The sequence below is a fragment of the Diospyros lotus genome, chromosome 5, assembly GCF_014633365.1.
Source record: "Diospyros lotus cultivar Yz01 chromosome 5, ASM1463336v1, whole genome shotgun sequence".
Lineage (NCBI taxonomy): Eukaryota > Viridiplantae > Streptophyta > Magnoliopsida > Ericales > Ebenaceae > Diospyros > Diospyros lotus.
The window spans coordinates 18,094,744-18,108,802 of record NC_068342.1 but is presented as its reverse complement, the minus strand read 5'-3'; the positions used below and the strand labels follow the sequence as shown (position 1 = coordinate 18,108,802).

The window sequence follows — 14,059 nt, the reverse complement described above, 5'->3', positions numbered from 1 at the left end:
GCTGCAGGCACGGCCAGAGCATGGCCATCGTGCCTGCTCCGATTTCTCTGATTTTCTTTTTTTTTCCTATATATAATATACATATATCCATATATACGAATTTATACAATAGTATATTATAAGAAAATCCCAATTTTTTAATACATAATATAATTTCTGATATTTTTAACTATGATTAAACTATATACTTTATGAATTTAACTATGATTAAACTATAAATGTAACTATATAAATAAATTTATACATACCTAACCCTATTAAATTTACTAATAAACACTAAAATTCTAATAATTTCTCTAGGGTCTAAAATACCAAAATTACGATTATTATTCACGATGTCTTCGGGTACTACATTCTCCCCTCCTTACAAAAATTTTGTCCTCGAAATTTGATCATTCTTCGCTCATTCTGACTATAGGGTCCTCAAATAGGTATGAAAAATTAATCTTCATGTCTTTTTCTCGCTCCCAAATTATCTCTTCACTTACCGGGTTTCTCCACAGAACTTGCACAAGGGGAATTGACTTATTCCTCAGAATTTGATTTCTACGATCCAAAATTTTAACTGGTTTCTCAAAGTATGAAAGATGTTTTTGAACCTCGACAGCTTCGATTGGCATCACTTGAGAGGGATCTGACTCATGCTTATGGAGTTGCGATATATGAAATACATCGTGGAGATTTGATAGGGCCAGGGGTAGAGCGAGTCGATAAGCGACTGGTCCAATTCTTCCCACTATATCATACGGACCTATATACCTGGGACTTAAGTTGCCATTTTTCTTGTTACTTCGAGTTACCATTCTTAGTGGAGATATCTTTAGATACACTTTATCACCAACTTGGAACTCTAAATTCCTTCTTCTAGTATTCGCGTAGGATTTTTGATGATCCTGAGCTTCCTTGATTCTCTCCCGAATGATCTTTATCTTTTCTGACGTCTCCTGAACTATCTCGGGTCCCAAGATTTGACGTTCACCCACCTTAGTCTAGCATATCGGGGACCTACATTTCCATCCATATAAAGCTTCATATGGATCCATTCCAATGCTGTTGTGATAACTGTTGTTGTAGGCGAATTCTACCAACGATAAATGTTCCTCCCAGTTTCCTAGAAAGTCAATAGCATAGGCTCGCAACATATCTTCTAGGGTCTGAATGGTCATTTCTGATTGACCACCAGTCTGGGGATGATAGGCTGTACTTAGCTTAAGCTGAGTACCTTCTAAGTCAATAGCACCGGCAGCGAGTGAAGGCACTGTAGCCGCACTAGTAGGGGTTGTCTAAGCGGAGGATGCAGCGGCAAGAGAGGCGAGGCAACGATGAGAGATGAGAAGTGGTGACAGAGATGGAGGATGCAGCGGTGGTCAGTGGCGAGTGATGAGGCTACGAGAGGCAAGACAAGTTAGCGACAAGAGGTGAGGTGATGACTAGAGCGACGAGGTAATGTACTGATGACGAGAGAGGGAATTGGGGCTTCGATCGGTGGCTTGGTGTGAGAACAAGGGGATGGAAGTATAAGTGGTTAGAGAGATCAATGGCTTGGTTTGAATATCGCTTTTAGCGTTTTGAACCCAAATTGAGTGTTTTCGTTGAAAACACTCAAAATGTTGAGTATTTTTTTACAATTTTTTTTCTTGTTTTCAAAAATGTGTTTTTGAAAATATGAAAATAAACAAGTTTTTAGCGTTTTGAAAAATTGAAAATTCAAAACAACCTGAAAATAATAAAAAGAACAGGCCCTTAGTTACTTGAGTAAGTATGAAGTTATTTGATTAATATTACCTTCTTAGTCGACTAAATGCTCAAGTATAGAGACTTAACATTTTGCTCATTAATTATTATTCAAGTAAGATTTCTAGTTACTCGACTAAAGTGTAAACTTGCTCGATTACAGGTTTGACTCAGTTAACTAATTAATGCAAGTACATGGACTTGTCATTTTGACCCAAATTGTCAATTAAAGAATATAATTACACGAGTAATGTACCACTTAGTTGATTAACATTTTGGTTGCTTGATTTATGCTATTTCATCATATGCTCAAGTAATACAAATGTGTAATCTATTAAACCCTTGAGTATTATAGTTTTACTTGAATAAAATGATAACTAGTTAGGTACAACACTATAAAGGTGACAAACCAGCGAGTGTTGGTTCGATTTGAAGTTTTTTTTTTTTGTCCCCATACATCACTATAAACAAGATAGAATGGTTTGGTTGGTTGATAAGAATGAAGAAGATGAGAAGCTTTTGTTTGCATGGCAATAATGCATTGCTTATAATTAAAATATTCACTGATTTTATTGACAAACAAATGAGGATATGAGAACTTTGAATATCTAAAACTTGGATACCCTAATCTTTTGTGCCATAATAGAATGCTAAAATTTGAGATAACAAAGGATAAAAATGAATTGTGCAACTTAGGAAAAATAGGAGTACCAACAACTCTTTCCACATAGTATAGGCCTTCTCTTTCTTTAGCATTGCCAATCATCTTTCTCGAAATTAGGTCCTGAAATACACAATGAGTTGGAAAGAAAATCACTTTACAATTTAGGTCTTTAGTAATCTTGCTAATAGACAACATGTTGCATATCAAATTAGGCACATATAAGACATATTTTAACCACAAATCAACTAGGTAAATCGAGCCTTGTCCCTTAACATAAGAGATGGTACCATCTTCCATAGTCACCTTTATAGTTTTGTCACATTGCTTGTACTCAGAAAAACCATTCAAGGAATCGGTCATATGGTCTGAAGCCCTAGTATCCATAATCCAATCATTCATATTTAGCATCTTAGAGAGATAACATTTATGAAAATTACCTTGTATAGCAATGGAGACTGTTGGGTTAGGAACTCCCACAAAATTTGATGGTTTTGTAACCCTTGTTTGGTTTAAAACTTGTTGCAATACTTCTAATTGTTCTAAGGTTAAGGTAAAATTTGTGCCTTTACCTTCTTCAACATCAAATGCATAGGCTGTTTATTGCTTCTTTTGATTTCTCACTTTCTATTTTGCTAGCTTTCCAAGCAATTTTCAATAGGTTTCTTTAGTGTGGTAGGGTTTGTAATAATGGTCACACCATTGTTTGTCCTTTGGAGGGTCTCCACGAGTTAGAGCTACCTTTTGTTTAGAAGCAGCAAGAGCTAATCCATTCTAATTGTTAACTTCAAGTGATGCACTAAACATTACCTTCTTTTGGCACTTCTAACTTTTGCAAAGGCCTCTCTGATAGATGGAAAGGGTTTGATTCCTAATAGCCTTTCTCTAACTTCATCTAAGTGAGATTTTAGACCATACAAGAAGTCAAATACCCATTATTTCTCTATTATTTCAGAGTACTTTATGCCATCCTTTGTACACTCCCAACTGATGTCATAGAACAAGTTCATCTCCTGCCATAATTCAGATAACACATTAAAGTAATCGGTTACTGAATGATTACCTTGGCAAATATTTCGTATGGCTGATCGAACTTCAAAGCACTGTGTTGTATTTTTCATATCTGAATACAAGCTTTGGACAACGTCCCATACTTCTTTGGTTGTCTTGTAAAACAGATAGATCCTCCTTATTTGAAAGATTATCCAAGAGCTGAATTGGGTGTTTTGATTATTTTTAAAATATAATAAAAATATTTTGAGAAATATATGATGCAATAAAATTATTTGATGCCCACATTCTTAATAGGGTTTTAATAGATGTCAGCAAGTTGCTTTAACATCATAATAAGAGTATATTAGATTATGGCCCCGTTTGTTGCAGTTTAATTAAAGAAATTATAGCTTATAGCTTCTTAGATTATAGGTTCTAAAACTTAGAATAAGTTGTGAACCTGTTTGCTGCAACTTCTTAGAAGTTGTAGTTAAATAGTTGTGGTGTTTGATACTATAAGCTGTAAAATAACTTATTTTTGTATAATTATCCATAATACCCTTAGTAGTTATAGAATGATAATTTAAAAATTAATTAGTGTATATGTATAAGTTTCAAGTGTTATAAAAAAATTAATTAAAGTATAGAGAGAGAGGAAGATGACGAGAAAGGAAGAGATTTGAAAGTGGAAATGGCGGTGGAAAAGAAAAACCCATGATTGTGTAGACAAGAGAGTAATTCTTTGCTAAAAATAAGGGCAAAATTGTCATAAAAATGTAATTATTTAAGCAGAAGTTGTAAAAGCTGGGGTACCTCAGCTTTGAAAAAGCCAGCTTCTACCCCTTCTAAAAGTTAGTAGAAGCTATAAGTTAGAATTCTATAAGCTAAAACAAACACTACATTCCAACTTTTTTTAAACTAGAAACTAGAAGTTGTGACTTTTAAACTGCAACAAACAGGACCTATGATTTGCTAAGAATGACATCTTCAAGAGAGTGTGACTTAGCATTCCCTAAAATTATCCAAGAGGAGTTTCGTATTGCAATTTCTCAAGAGGACATGGATGCATTAATGCCCCAACTAGATAATGATCAAATTAAGATGAGCATTTGATGATATATTAATTATGCAAGCCATTGATTGTAATAATATATAGTTGAATATTCTTATGAGTGAGGAGGAAGAAGTAAAATATGTTTTATAACCTGCTTTGTTAGCAACATTGCAAATTAAGTGGTGGTCATATTGCAATTGCAACAACTTCAAGAATAACAACAACTACTTTTTTATTGGGTAAAAGAACTGCACATTTAAGATTCAAAATTCCACTAAATTCATAGTCAAGTTTAACTTGCTCTATTATTAGTTAAGAATCAAATTTAGCAACACTTATTAAGGATTGGATTCACATCTTATGGGATGAAGTCACCATGACCAACTGTTATGCATTCGAAGCTCTCCATCGAACTTTTGTAGACATAATATATAGGTGTTTATATGCCATCTGGGGGGAATAATGGTCTTTGGGTATAATTTTTAACAAGCTCTTTCAGGGTAGAAACAATTATTAATGCATGCATCATAACCAACTATGTGGATGCATGTTCAAGTGATTTACTTAAAAAACCAAAAATGTGGTCAATGAACAATCAATAGTCTTTTGATTTTCTTCTTTCTTTGAGTAGGAGATGGATCCAAATTAACTGTACTGGAAGATGATAAGATAATGGTACCACCACACCACAGATGATGTCTATATTATGGGAGGGAGGGAAGCCTATCAATTGATAAACTGATTACTTAGATCTATATATCAAAACTTAAAACATCATATTGTTATTGTTGTTGATGCGATATTCATAGATGTTTTTAAAGAACTGTTCACACCTTGTAAATTAAGAAGATGCTAATAGACCGAAAGATATATAGTCATTAAATTATTCTTTGTTAGCAACATACACTTTTGATTTATTGGAAAATAATTAATCTATTGTAACAAATTGATTTTTATTTTAATTAGTGTGGTTGAGCTTAAAATAATCACCCACATCAATGTCTGATTAAGACCTGCTCTTCATGTTTAACATTGTAATCATAATAACAATAACAATTACTATTACTTACCAAACCAAATAATATTACTATTATTATTATTGGTGCTATTCGGGTAGCAATATATATATCTTAATGATTGAAATGCATTTGGTGGGTGGGGTGGGGTGGGGTTTGTCATACCATTACAAGAAGCTATATATATAATAAAAACAGGACAAAACAAATGTATTTCTGTTAAATTGTTTTTAAAAGGACACACAAATAAACTATTGAAAGTGAAAAATGACTTAATATGCACAACACATATGGCCTGGTCAGAAAGAGGTGTTAGCAGCCTCAATATATATATAGTGGGGCTCCCACTCTGCCTTAATTTGTTTTCTTTTTATTTTCAAATAATAAAATAAATTCCTGGGACAAATTTATATTTATTTTATGCACTTTTTATTTTCAAATAATACCAATTTTTTTTTTTTTTTTTATATAGGGGACTGCAAATTGCACGTTGTGTCAGTGTAATTCTTGAATATAATGAATTTATTTGATGGCATATGCTGTAGCCATTGTTCTAAATTCCTCTAATCATTCATTTGTTTATTAATTAATAATTATTGTAGAGAGCCAGGCTTCGCCTGCATGCAACTGCAAGTATATTATAATTATCTTTTAATTGTTTAATACACAAACCTATTGTGTGACCTAACCACCAACATTCCATAATCATATGAATCATTGTTTCTAAATTTACAATATCATGAACTAACATAATATTTATTTTTTTAAGTCACTTTCATAAAAAAAAGTGAATAAATATGACGCTCAAAAAATAGTGTGATTTGTTCTTAAGAGCGACTCAGATGGTGAGCAAGTATGAAGTTCACGAGTTTAAATCTTTTTATGTGTTTCGATATAATTTTTTTTTTTTAATTTTTCATAACATGATCTTGACTTTTTGTTAATGTAAAAAAAATTCTAAATAAATCTTTGTCCTTTGCCAATAAATTTTAACAAATATCAACCTGAAGATTTGCTGCTGCTGCTGCTGCTGCTGCATATATAATAAAGTTGAAGTTGATGTAGGTAGCTGTTGTCGCAGTGGATGAACCGCTGGACTTCCTAAAACCCAGGGTCCAACTCCAGCTGACACGTACGGCATGGTGGAAAAATTGACCAAATTATAAAATTAGCCTTAGAAGACAAAAGGAACCTTAGAACAACATTTTTAAAGTTTTTTCTATCTTAGTTTTAATTGGGTATTTAGTGATTGAATTACTAATATTTGGGCTTAGACCATTTGGTTCAATGAAAGGGTCTTTACACACTATACGCTCCAATATTGCATAGGGTGGTCTTCCATTCAGAAGAAGAAACTTTTTAAGACCACTATGGACGTGGAATTAGAAATGGGACGTGAAGTAGTGGAGAAGACTCGATTGGGCGATGAGCATAGAGTGAGTTAGTGGGTCCAAGCAACAAGGGGAGGGGCTGCTGAGTGGTTGCTCCGTCCGAAAGCAAAGTAAGATTGTTGATTGTGGTGAAGTATATACCAAAACCCAAACAAACAAAAGGCCATTAAGATGAACATGGAATGGAAGGGAAGGGAAGGGAAGGTGGAAAAGGATAAGGCAAGGAATTCAAATGGAGAACACAATTTAAGCTTTCAGAAAGAAAAGCTAAATAAAGAGAGTCCCGCAATAATGTGAAAGGAGAGGTGAGTAGGACGCCATTTACATTATTGGGCATTTAGTTTGGTTTGGTTTGGTTTTCCTTTTTCCTTCGCCCTTTGCCCTTCGCCCTTTGCATTCCATGCAAATCCACCTATTGTCTTGAAAGATAGAGACTAAATTGCAATAACTAGAGAGATTTTTGATTTTTTTTATAGTGGTTGGACCAAGGTTGTTAAAATCGGGATTTTAAGTGAGATCGACAAAGATTCCATAAAATCGGATCGTAAAATCGTAAGATTTTAGAGATAATTAAAAATACCCTTTAATTTTTGTAAATATATGTTTATAATAATATAATTTTGTAGAAAATAAATTAATATTATTTAATAACTTGATTATTCCTTATTATAATTCAAAAAATGATACTTCCCAAATATAGCTCAAAAACTAGCAGGTTGGTATAGGCAATTTAGAGGCAAAATATAGGTAATTTAGAGGTAAAATATAGCTTAAAATTCTTTAGAGGATGCTTCCAATATCTTCCATTAGATTTAGATTATAATTTTTTCTTGATTTAACATTGATTAAATCAAGTAATATCCCAATTTGGGATTGGGTGGTCCATTAATTAATTACTTGTTTGTCTTGATTTACTTATGCAATCAATGTTAAATCAAGTAAAAATTATAATTTAAATCAAGTAAATCGAAACTTATGCAGTTAATGTTAGATGCTATGTGACATTGGAATTTATGTAATCAATGTTAAATCAAGTTCCAATTTAGAGGCAAAATATAACAATTCAATGCATAAATTCTAATGTCAGATGCTATGTGACATTGAGATGTTGGAAGTATCCTCTAAATTACAACTTAAATCAATAGAGGTCTTTGAATCGTAAAATCGTTTGGGATCTCTGAAGCGTAAAATCGTAAAATCGTACATGTAAAATCGAGATTTTATAGAATTTTATCTCAAATTGGATTTTACATGGGATTTGAATCGTTTGAGGGTCTTCGAATCGTAAAATCATAAAATTGTACGGGTAAAATCGAGATTTTAACAACAATAGGTTGGACAATAATAGAGAATGGAGAGATGGGAAAAAGGAAAGGAAAAAAAGATGGGAGTGCTATATATATATATATATAAGGGTATTTTTTTATTTTAAAATATTATGATATTAAAATTAATTAATAATAATAAAAATTATATTGTGTTATTAAACTTCATAAAATTAATATAATTTTTAAAACATAAAAAATGCAGAGTGCATTTACTCTAAAACTGAAGGCTAGCGGACGATATTTTCCTCTGGAAAATCATCTCATATCTCCTCGGGAGCCTCCCACGACCTCCACCTCTTCACCTACTCTCTCTCTCTCTCTCTCTCTCTCTCTCTCTCTCTATATATATATATATATATTTCTAAGGGCAGGCTTCCGACCCCTATGTCGCTCCTATTTGCCTGGCATCTGTGTTTACTACTTGGAAAGAAGGAAAAGGAAAGAGACACGAGAGAGTCTTATCATTCCCCTTCTCTACTGGATTTAGAGCTTCGGCCATTTCTTGTTTCTCTTCATTTCTCCCTCTAAATCTTGAGGCGACCCTTTTGGTGGTGAGCGTTGTTTTACATATCCACTACCAAGCTGAGTGCCCTTTAAAAGGTAGATTCTTGATTTCTTTCAACTATTTGGCCGTTCTTCTTGTCTATGAGACATTCTTTTCTGGGCTTTAAGCGATCTGCTTCAATTTCTATGCTTCTATCGGTACTATTGTTATTTTGTGTTACCAGTAAAGTGTGGGGGCTTCATTCATGATTGCTTAATCTCTAAGGTCTAATCTGTTATTTAACATCTCATCATTAGTTTCCTCACAAACCTAGCTAGGGTTTTCATCTCCATAAATTTGGAGGCAACGTTGATTTTCTGGAAAAAAACAATGGTTCTTTTTGGATTTGTAGGGTACAATTGTGGTAACCACGAAAGGGTGGTTTTTATGTCCATTTTTCTGTTGTTGGTTTAAAGAGTTTTTCTGTTTTGAGCAAAGCACTGACTGCATTTTCTCTTCCTTTTATATTGGTAAGGTGTTTGTATGTGTTTTTTATATACTTCAGATCACCTTGAAAATCCACAATTAGTACGTTCGTATCAGTAGTCGTTAGTTTTCTAAACCTGATTATTTTCATTTTGATATTCACCCAGCTAATGTTTTTGCAGTTGTCTTGCTTGCTATTTAAACTTTCCTTCATGTTGTTTGTTGTCCGCACTATGAAAACAGTATTAGATGTAGTTTCCTTCATTTCATTTTTTGTCTTGTTTCTTCTGCGATATAAATGGATGAAAATGGTTTTGATCTTGGTCCTACTGCACTAGGTTGGTTGTCAGCCCTAAAAATCAGCCATTGAATTAAAAGTTCTGGTGCTTTCATTTTATGTATTGTGGAAGGTATTATTTATTATTATTACATAGATTTTCAGAGATTTTTTACAAAATTGAAACTCTCCCAAAAAAAAAAAAAAAATCCAAAACTCTAATTCTCACAAACCATTTTCCAAAATAAACTCGCACGTCATAGCAGAAGACAAGTAGCCAAAGGATTCAGGAAGAGCCACAGGCTGAGCCAGCAATTCCAGAGGAGAACTGCTGGCTCTGTCAGCGGTTCTGAAATGGGTACCAGCTAGCTCATCCAGCAAATTCCAGAGGGAACTGCTGGCTCAGCCAGTCGTTCTTCTTCCCTGCATCCTCCAACTGCACACTGTGACATGGCCTGTGACGTGATGGAGGTTTTATTTTGGGAAAAAATATTGGGAGAGTTTTATTTTAGAAAAATCTTTTGTAGAGAGTTTTGTTTTGTAAGAAACTGTATTTGTTTATGCCTTCTTCTGATGTTATTGTACTATTGAATCCATAGCTAATTCCTTTTTAAAAAGGTATGTGCTTCGGATCTGTTTGTGGTGTATCTTAATTGTTATTTATAATTTTTTTTGACCCTTTGATGAGTGAGGAGATGGCAGGACAGTCGTCCTCTTAGTTTGATGATGTTTAGGATTATGTAGTTCCAGAACATGATGGGCATACGTCCAATGGCAGGAATCAGTGGAGTCTGATCTTTCATTGAGTTATTCCCATGTGACTAATTAGTTTTGAATTTACAAATCACCTGTTTCCTCAATTTTCATACTTTTCCAGGTGACTTCAATCTGGTTGTCCAGCCCTATAATTTAAATTTTCTGCATGATTAGTAGCATCAGCGAGCCCATTTTCTTGATAGGTTTATTTTCTGATGATAAATCTTCCTTAATTTCATGTGTAATCCAGTCTGCATTTTATTTTTGTTTTTGTTCTGTTTAGATTTTCTTCACTGTTTTTGGTCATGGAGGGAGAATCATCATGGGTCAGTCATTGCCCCATTGATGTTGCTAGAGACATGGGGGAGTTTGATTCATTTTCAGAGCTCAGTGATGAAGGCAACAAAGAAGGCATACCAGTTTCAATGGACTTAGTCCTCCCTGATGACTTGTTGGAGCGAATCTTGGCGTTTCTCCCTATAGCAAGCATTTTTAGAGCAGGTTGTGTGTGTAAGAGATGGCATGATATAGTTGGTTCACGGAGATTCTTATGGAACTTTTCCCATGTTGTACCGCAAAAACCTTGGTATTTCATGTTTACTGATTCAAATGAACCAGTTGGCTATGCCTATGATCCCATCCTCCGAAAGTGGTACAGCATCGAACTCCCTTGCATTGAGGCGTCCAGTTGGTCAATTGCTTCATCTGGTGGCTTAGTTTGCTTCATGGATGAAGATAGCAGAAGTGAACTGTATGTCTGTAACCCAGTAACCAGATGTTGGAAGAGGGTTGAAGAGCCACCAGGCGTGAAATTTTCTGATTACATTGCGCTGGCAATCTCAGTGAACAGGATGTCACACAATTACAGTGTCTCAGTTGTGAAATCTAAGCAAGTTTCAGGAATTTTTTTCCAGTGGGATGTTTCAATACATATTTATGATTCTGAAACAATGATGTGGGTGACTCCTCTGACAGAGGTTTTGACTGGTTGGAGGGGTGGTGATGAGAGCGTGATATGCGATGGAGTTTTGTACTTCTTGATATTTTCAACTGGAGGCAGTACAGAGAACCGTCATGGCCTAATAGCTTATAATCTCTCAAACCGATCATCACGTGGTTTGTTGACAAAGAGTTCTATCCCAGTTCCCTGTTCTCTTACATGTGGCCGCCTGATGAACCTTAGGGAGAAGCTAGTAATGGTTGGAGGGATTGGAAAGCATGACCGGCCTGACATAATAAAAGGGATTGGCATTTGGGTTCTTCATGGGAAGGAGTGGCAAGAGATTAGCCGAATGCCGCATAAGTTCTTTCAAGGATTCGGGGAGTTGGACGATGTTTTCGCTAGCAGTGGTACAGATGACCTCGTATATATTCAAAGCTATGGAGCTCCTGCACTTCTTCTGTTTGACATGAGCCAGAAGCAATGGAGATGGTCGCAGAAATGTCCGGTGGCAAAGAGGTTCCCCCTTCAGCTCTTTACTGGCTTTTGCTTTGAACCAAGGCTTGAAATTGCTCCCTAATATTTCTCGTTTGGTTTGATGTGGTGCTTCTGAAATAGTTTGTCTGAAACTGAACTTTTTCTTTTTGTTATTTGCTTTATTCCGCTTTACATTTAATCATATTATGAAATATGCGTCGGTCTTGGGAGATTTACAGTAAATGTATGAGCCAAGAATGGCTCTATTTAATCAAAATAGGAATATTATTCTTTCCGTTTAGAATTACACTGCGAATTCATGCATTATTGTGAAGGTTACTTTAGAATGACAAATTGGCAAGAACATGCCCGATTCATTGTAAGCTAGCTGTCTCTTATATGTTTTAAAAATATCAACGGCATGGAGATGGGTGCTTTCTTTTTCCCTAGAAAAGGGCTTTCTTTTTCTCAATCCCCAAGCTCAAAATCTGGCTGGCTGGCTGGGTTCTTCAATCACACTCTCTTTTTTCCACCACTGCCACCGCAGCCCCAGCCTTTTCCCCCCTTTCTCTTAGTCAAATTGGGTAGCACTTGATAGGTTTTGGACCACATGATCGTCAAGTTCCATGAAAGCTGTTCCCATTGCCAAGAATATACTAAATTGGGTTAATGCCATTTCTCTGAGGACCCACTGCTTTGGTTTCTTCCCTTCGATATAAAATGCAGTGACTTTGCATCATAGCAATTGATTCTTAGTGTTCTTTGCCTGTTCATTGACAAGAAGTCTCTGCTCTGCCCTGTTTGATATATTTTTTTTTCTTTTCTAAAATGTCTTGTCGAATTTGTGAGGCATTTTCTTAAAAGTTTGAACATGGGACTGAAAGGGGTGCTTTGAATTCTCTGCACAAACGGGCAGGTTTTGAATGGCTTTGAATCTTTGGCAGCTGTCTGCGTTGGTCCATGTGCAAGTATAGCCATCAGTCTACCTTAGCTGTTTCACTTAGGTAAAAGCTCTTTAAGGGGGTGACATAACTAATGCATCTACTCCTCAAAATTACACCTTCCAGGGCTAAAAACACTATTTTTGTCCTTGCAAACCAGGAGTCTGGTGCGCATCTTCTTCTCTTTTGTGACTTATTCAAATTGTGCTGTAAATATGTTAGGTAGGATAAATGCTTGATATAGTGTTGATTTTAAACCAAGTGTTGTCGAGAGCTCAAAATTTGTACGATTGAGCATGTTTCGAGATGAGGTGAGTGTGTTGTGTTGCCTGCTTTGTTTTTGTCCGGGGAGGGAGGCACAGCATATGATTGGATGATTTGTTATATTCGGACAAGCACAAGACGAGAATCTCTTGGTGGAGTTGTCTTCTTGCATGCCCAAAACCGAGAAAGATTCCATCAACCAATCTACATATTTGTTCTGCTTGCTGATCTAAATGAATATGCACAAAAGGAAACAAACGCCTTGGCCAATCTTAATAATAAAAAGCCCCTTTATATTATTATTATTATATGATGATAGTTCCATCGTGATACACGAAGGGAGACAAACAACCCCATGGAAGGTGACCCTTCTTGTGCTTGCTATATTTAGGTTTGTAGTTTATTTAGTGAGGTGAGTGGTGGAATTGGGCTCCTTTACCCACACCATAGTGGGGTTTTACCCAACAAGCACCGATGATGGCTTAATTGGTCATTTTCTACGAACATATTTGGACACAGTTGTTTTGTCCTTTAAACAATTTTTGAGGTTAACACCAAATTTTCTTAATAAAAACAGGCAGAATAGTGAAAAATAACAATTGTACTTTGATATCGTTCCCCCTTTGAAACCACAGACAAATGATCTTTTTTTCTTTTTTTCTTTTCTGTGTTAGGGAATGGGTTTTTATAATCTTTATTTTAAAAAAAAAAAAAAACAAGTATAGTCTTAAGACTACGTAGTCACTTTTCTTATTTTCCAACAAACATTGGTCGTTAAATTGAGTAATTTCATTTTATCAATTTTATGTTTGTTTTGTATTTGGATTATACAGTGGTAAGATAAAGTTAAGAATAAAAAAAAAAATAGTGATAGAACTAAATAATACTATCTCATATTTGGTAAAAAAAAATATATATTAACCTAAAATTATACATATTTCGTGATTAGTATATCAAATTGTGAGTAAAGTATTGTTGTGAATTAATTGCCAAAAATTAATTTGCCCATTTGTTCAAATATATTATAATTTTAACAAATACATGTTTAATTATATAAAATGTATTTTGATTACAAAAATAAATATATGTAAATGTATTATCAACGGAAATAGACGATTCTCTGATAGTTGCAACCCTACAATTTCTAATGAGTCAAAAGACATTGAATGAATAATATGTTTGGTCACAACGCTAGATTAGTTAATGCTGAATGTTAGTAATATGGACTCCAATTCGGGTCAAACCCTACAGTTTGCA

The 14,059-nt window shown here is 34.7% G+C and overlaps 1 protein-coding gene across 1 annotated transcript; it reads left to right on the top strand.

Annotated features, from left to right (window-relative positions):
• The first annotated feature begins 8,449 nt into the window (after positions 1 to 8,449).
• LOC127802822 (F-box/kelch-repeat protein At3g61590-like) lies at positions 8,450 to 11,892 on the top strand. Its single transcript, XM_052338861.1, has 2 exons — positions 8,450 to 8,777; positions 10,464 to 11,892. The coding sequence occupies exon 2, from the start codon at positions 10,486 to 10,488 to the stop codon at positions 11,698 to 11,700; it is 1,215 nt and encodes a 404-aa protein (XP_052194821.1). The 5' UTR covers positions 8,450 to 8,777; positions 10,464 to 10,485; the 3' UTR covers positions 11,701 to 11,892.
• The last annotated feature ends 2,167 nt before the right edge of the window (positions 11,893 to 14,059 follow it).

Coding starts and splice junctions, on each gene's coding strand:
- LOC127802822 (XM_052338861.1), top strand. CDS start 10,486: ATGGAGGGAGAATCATCATGGGTCAGTCATTGCCCCATTGATGTTGCT.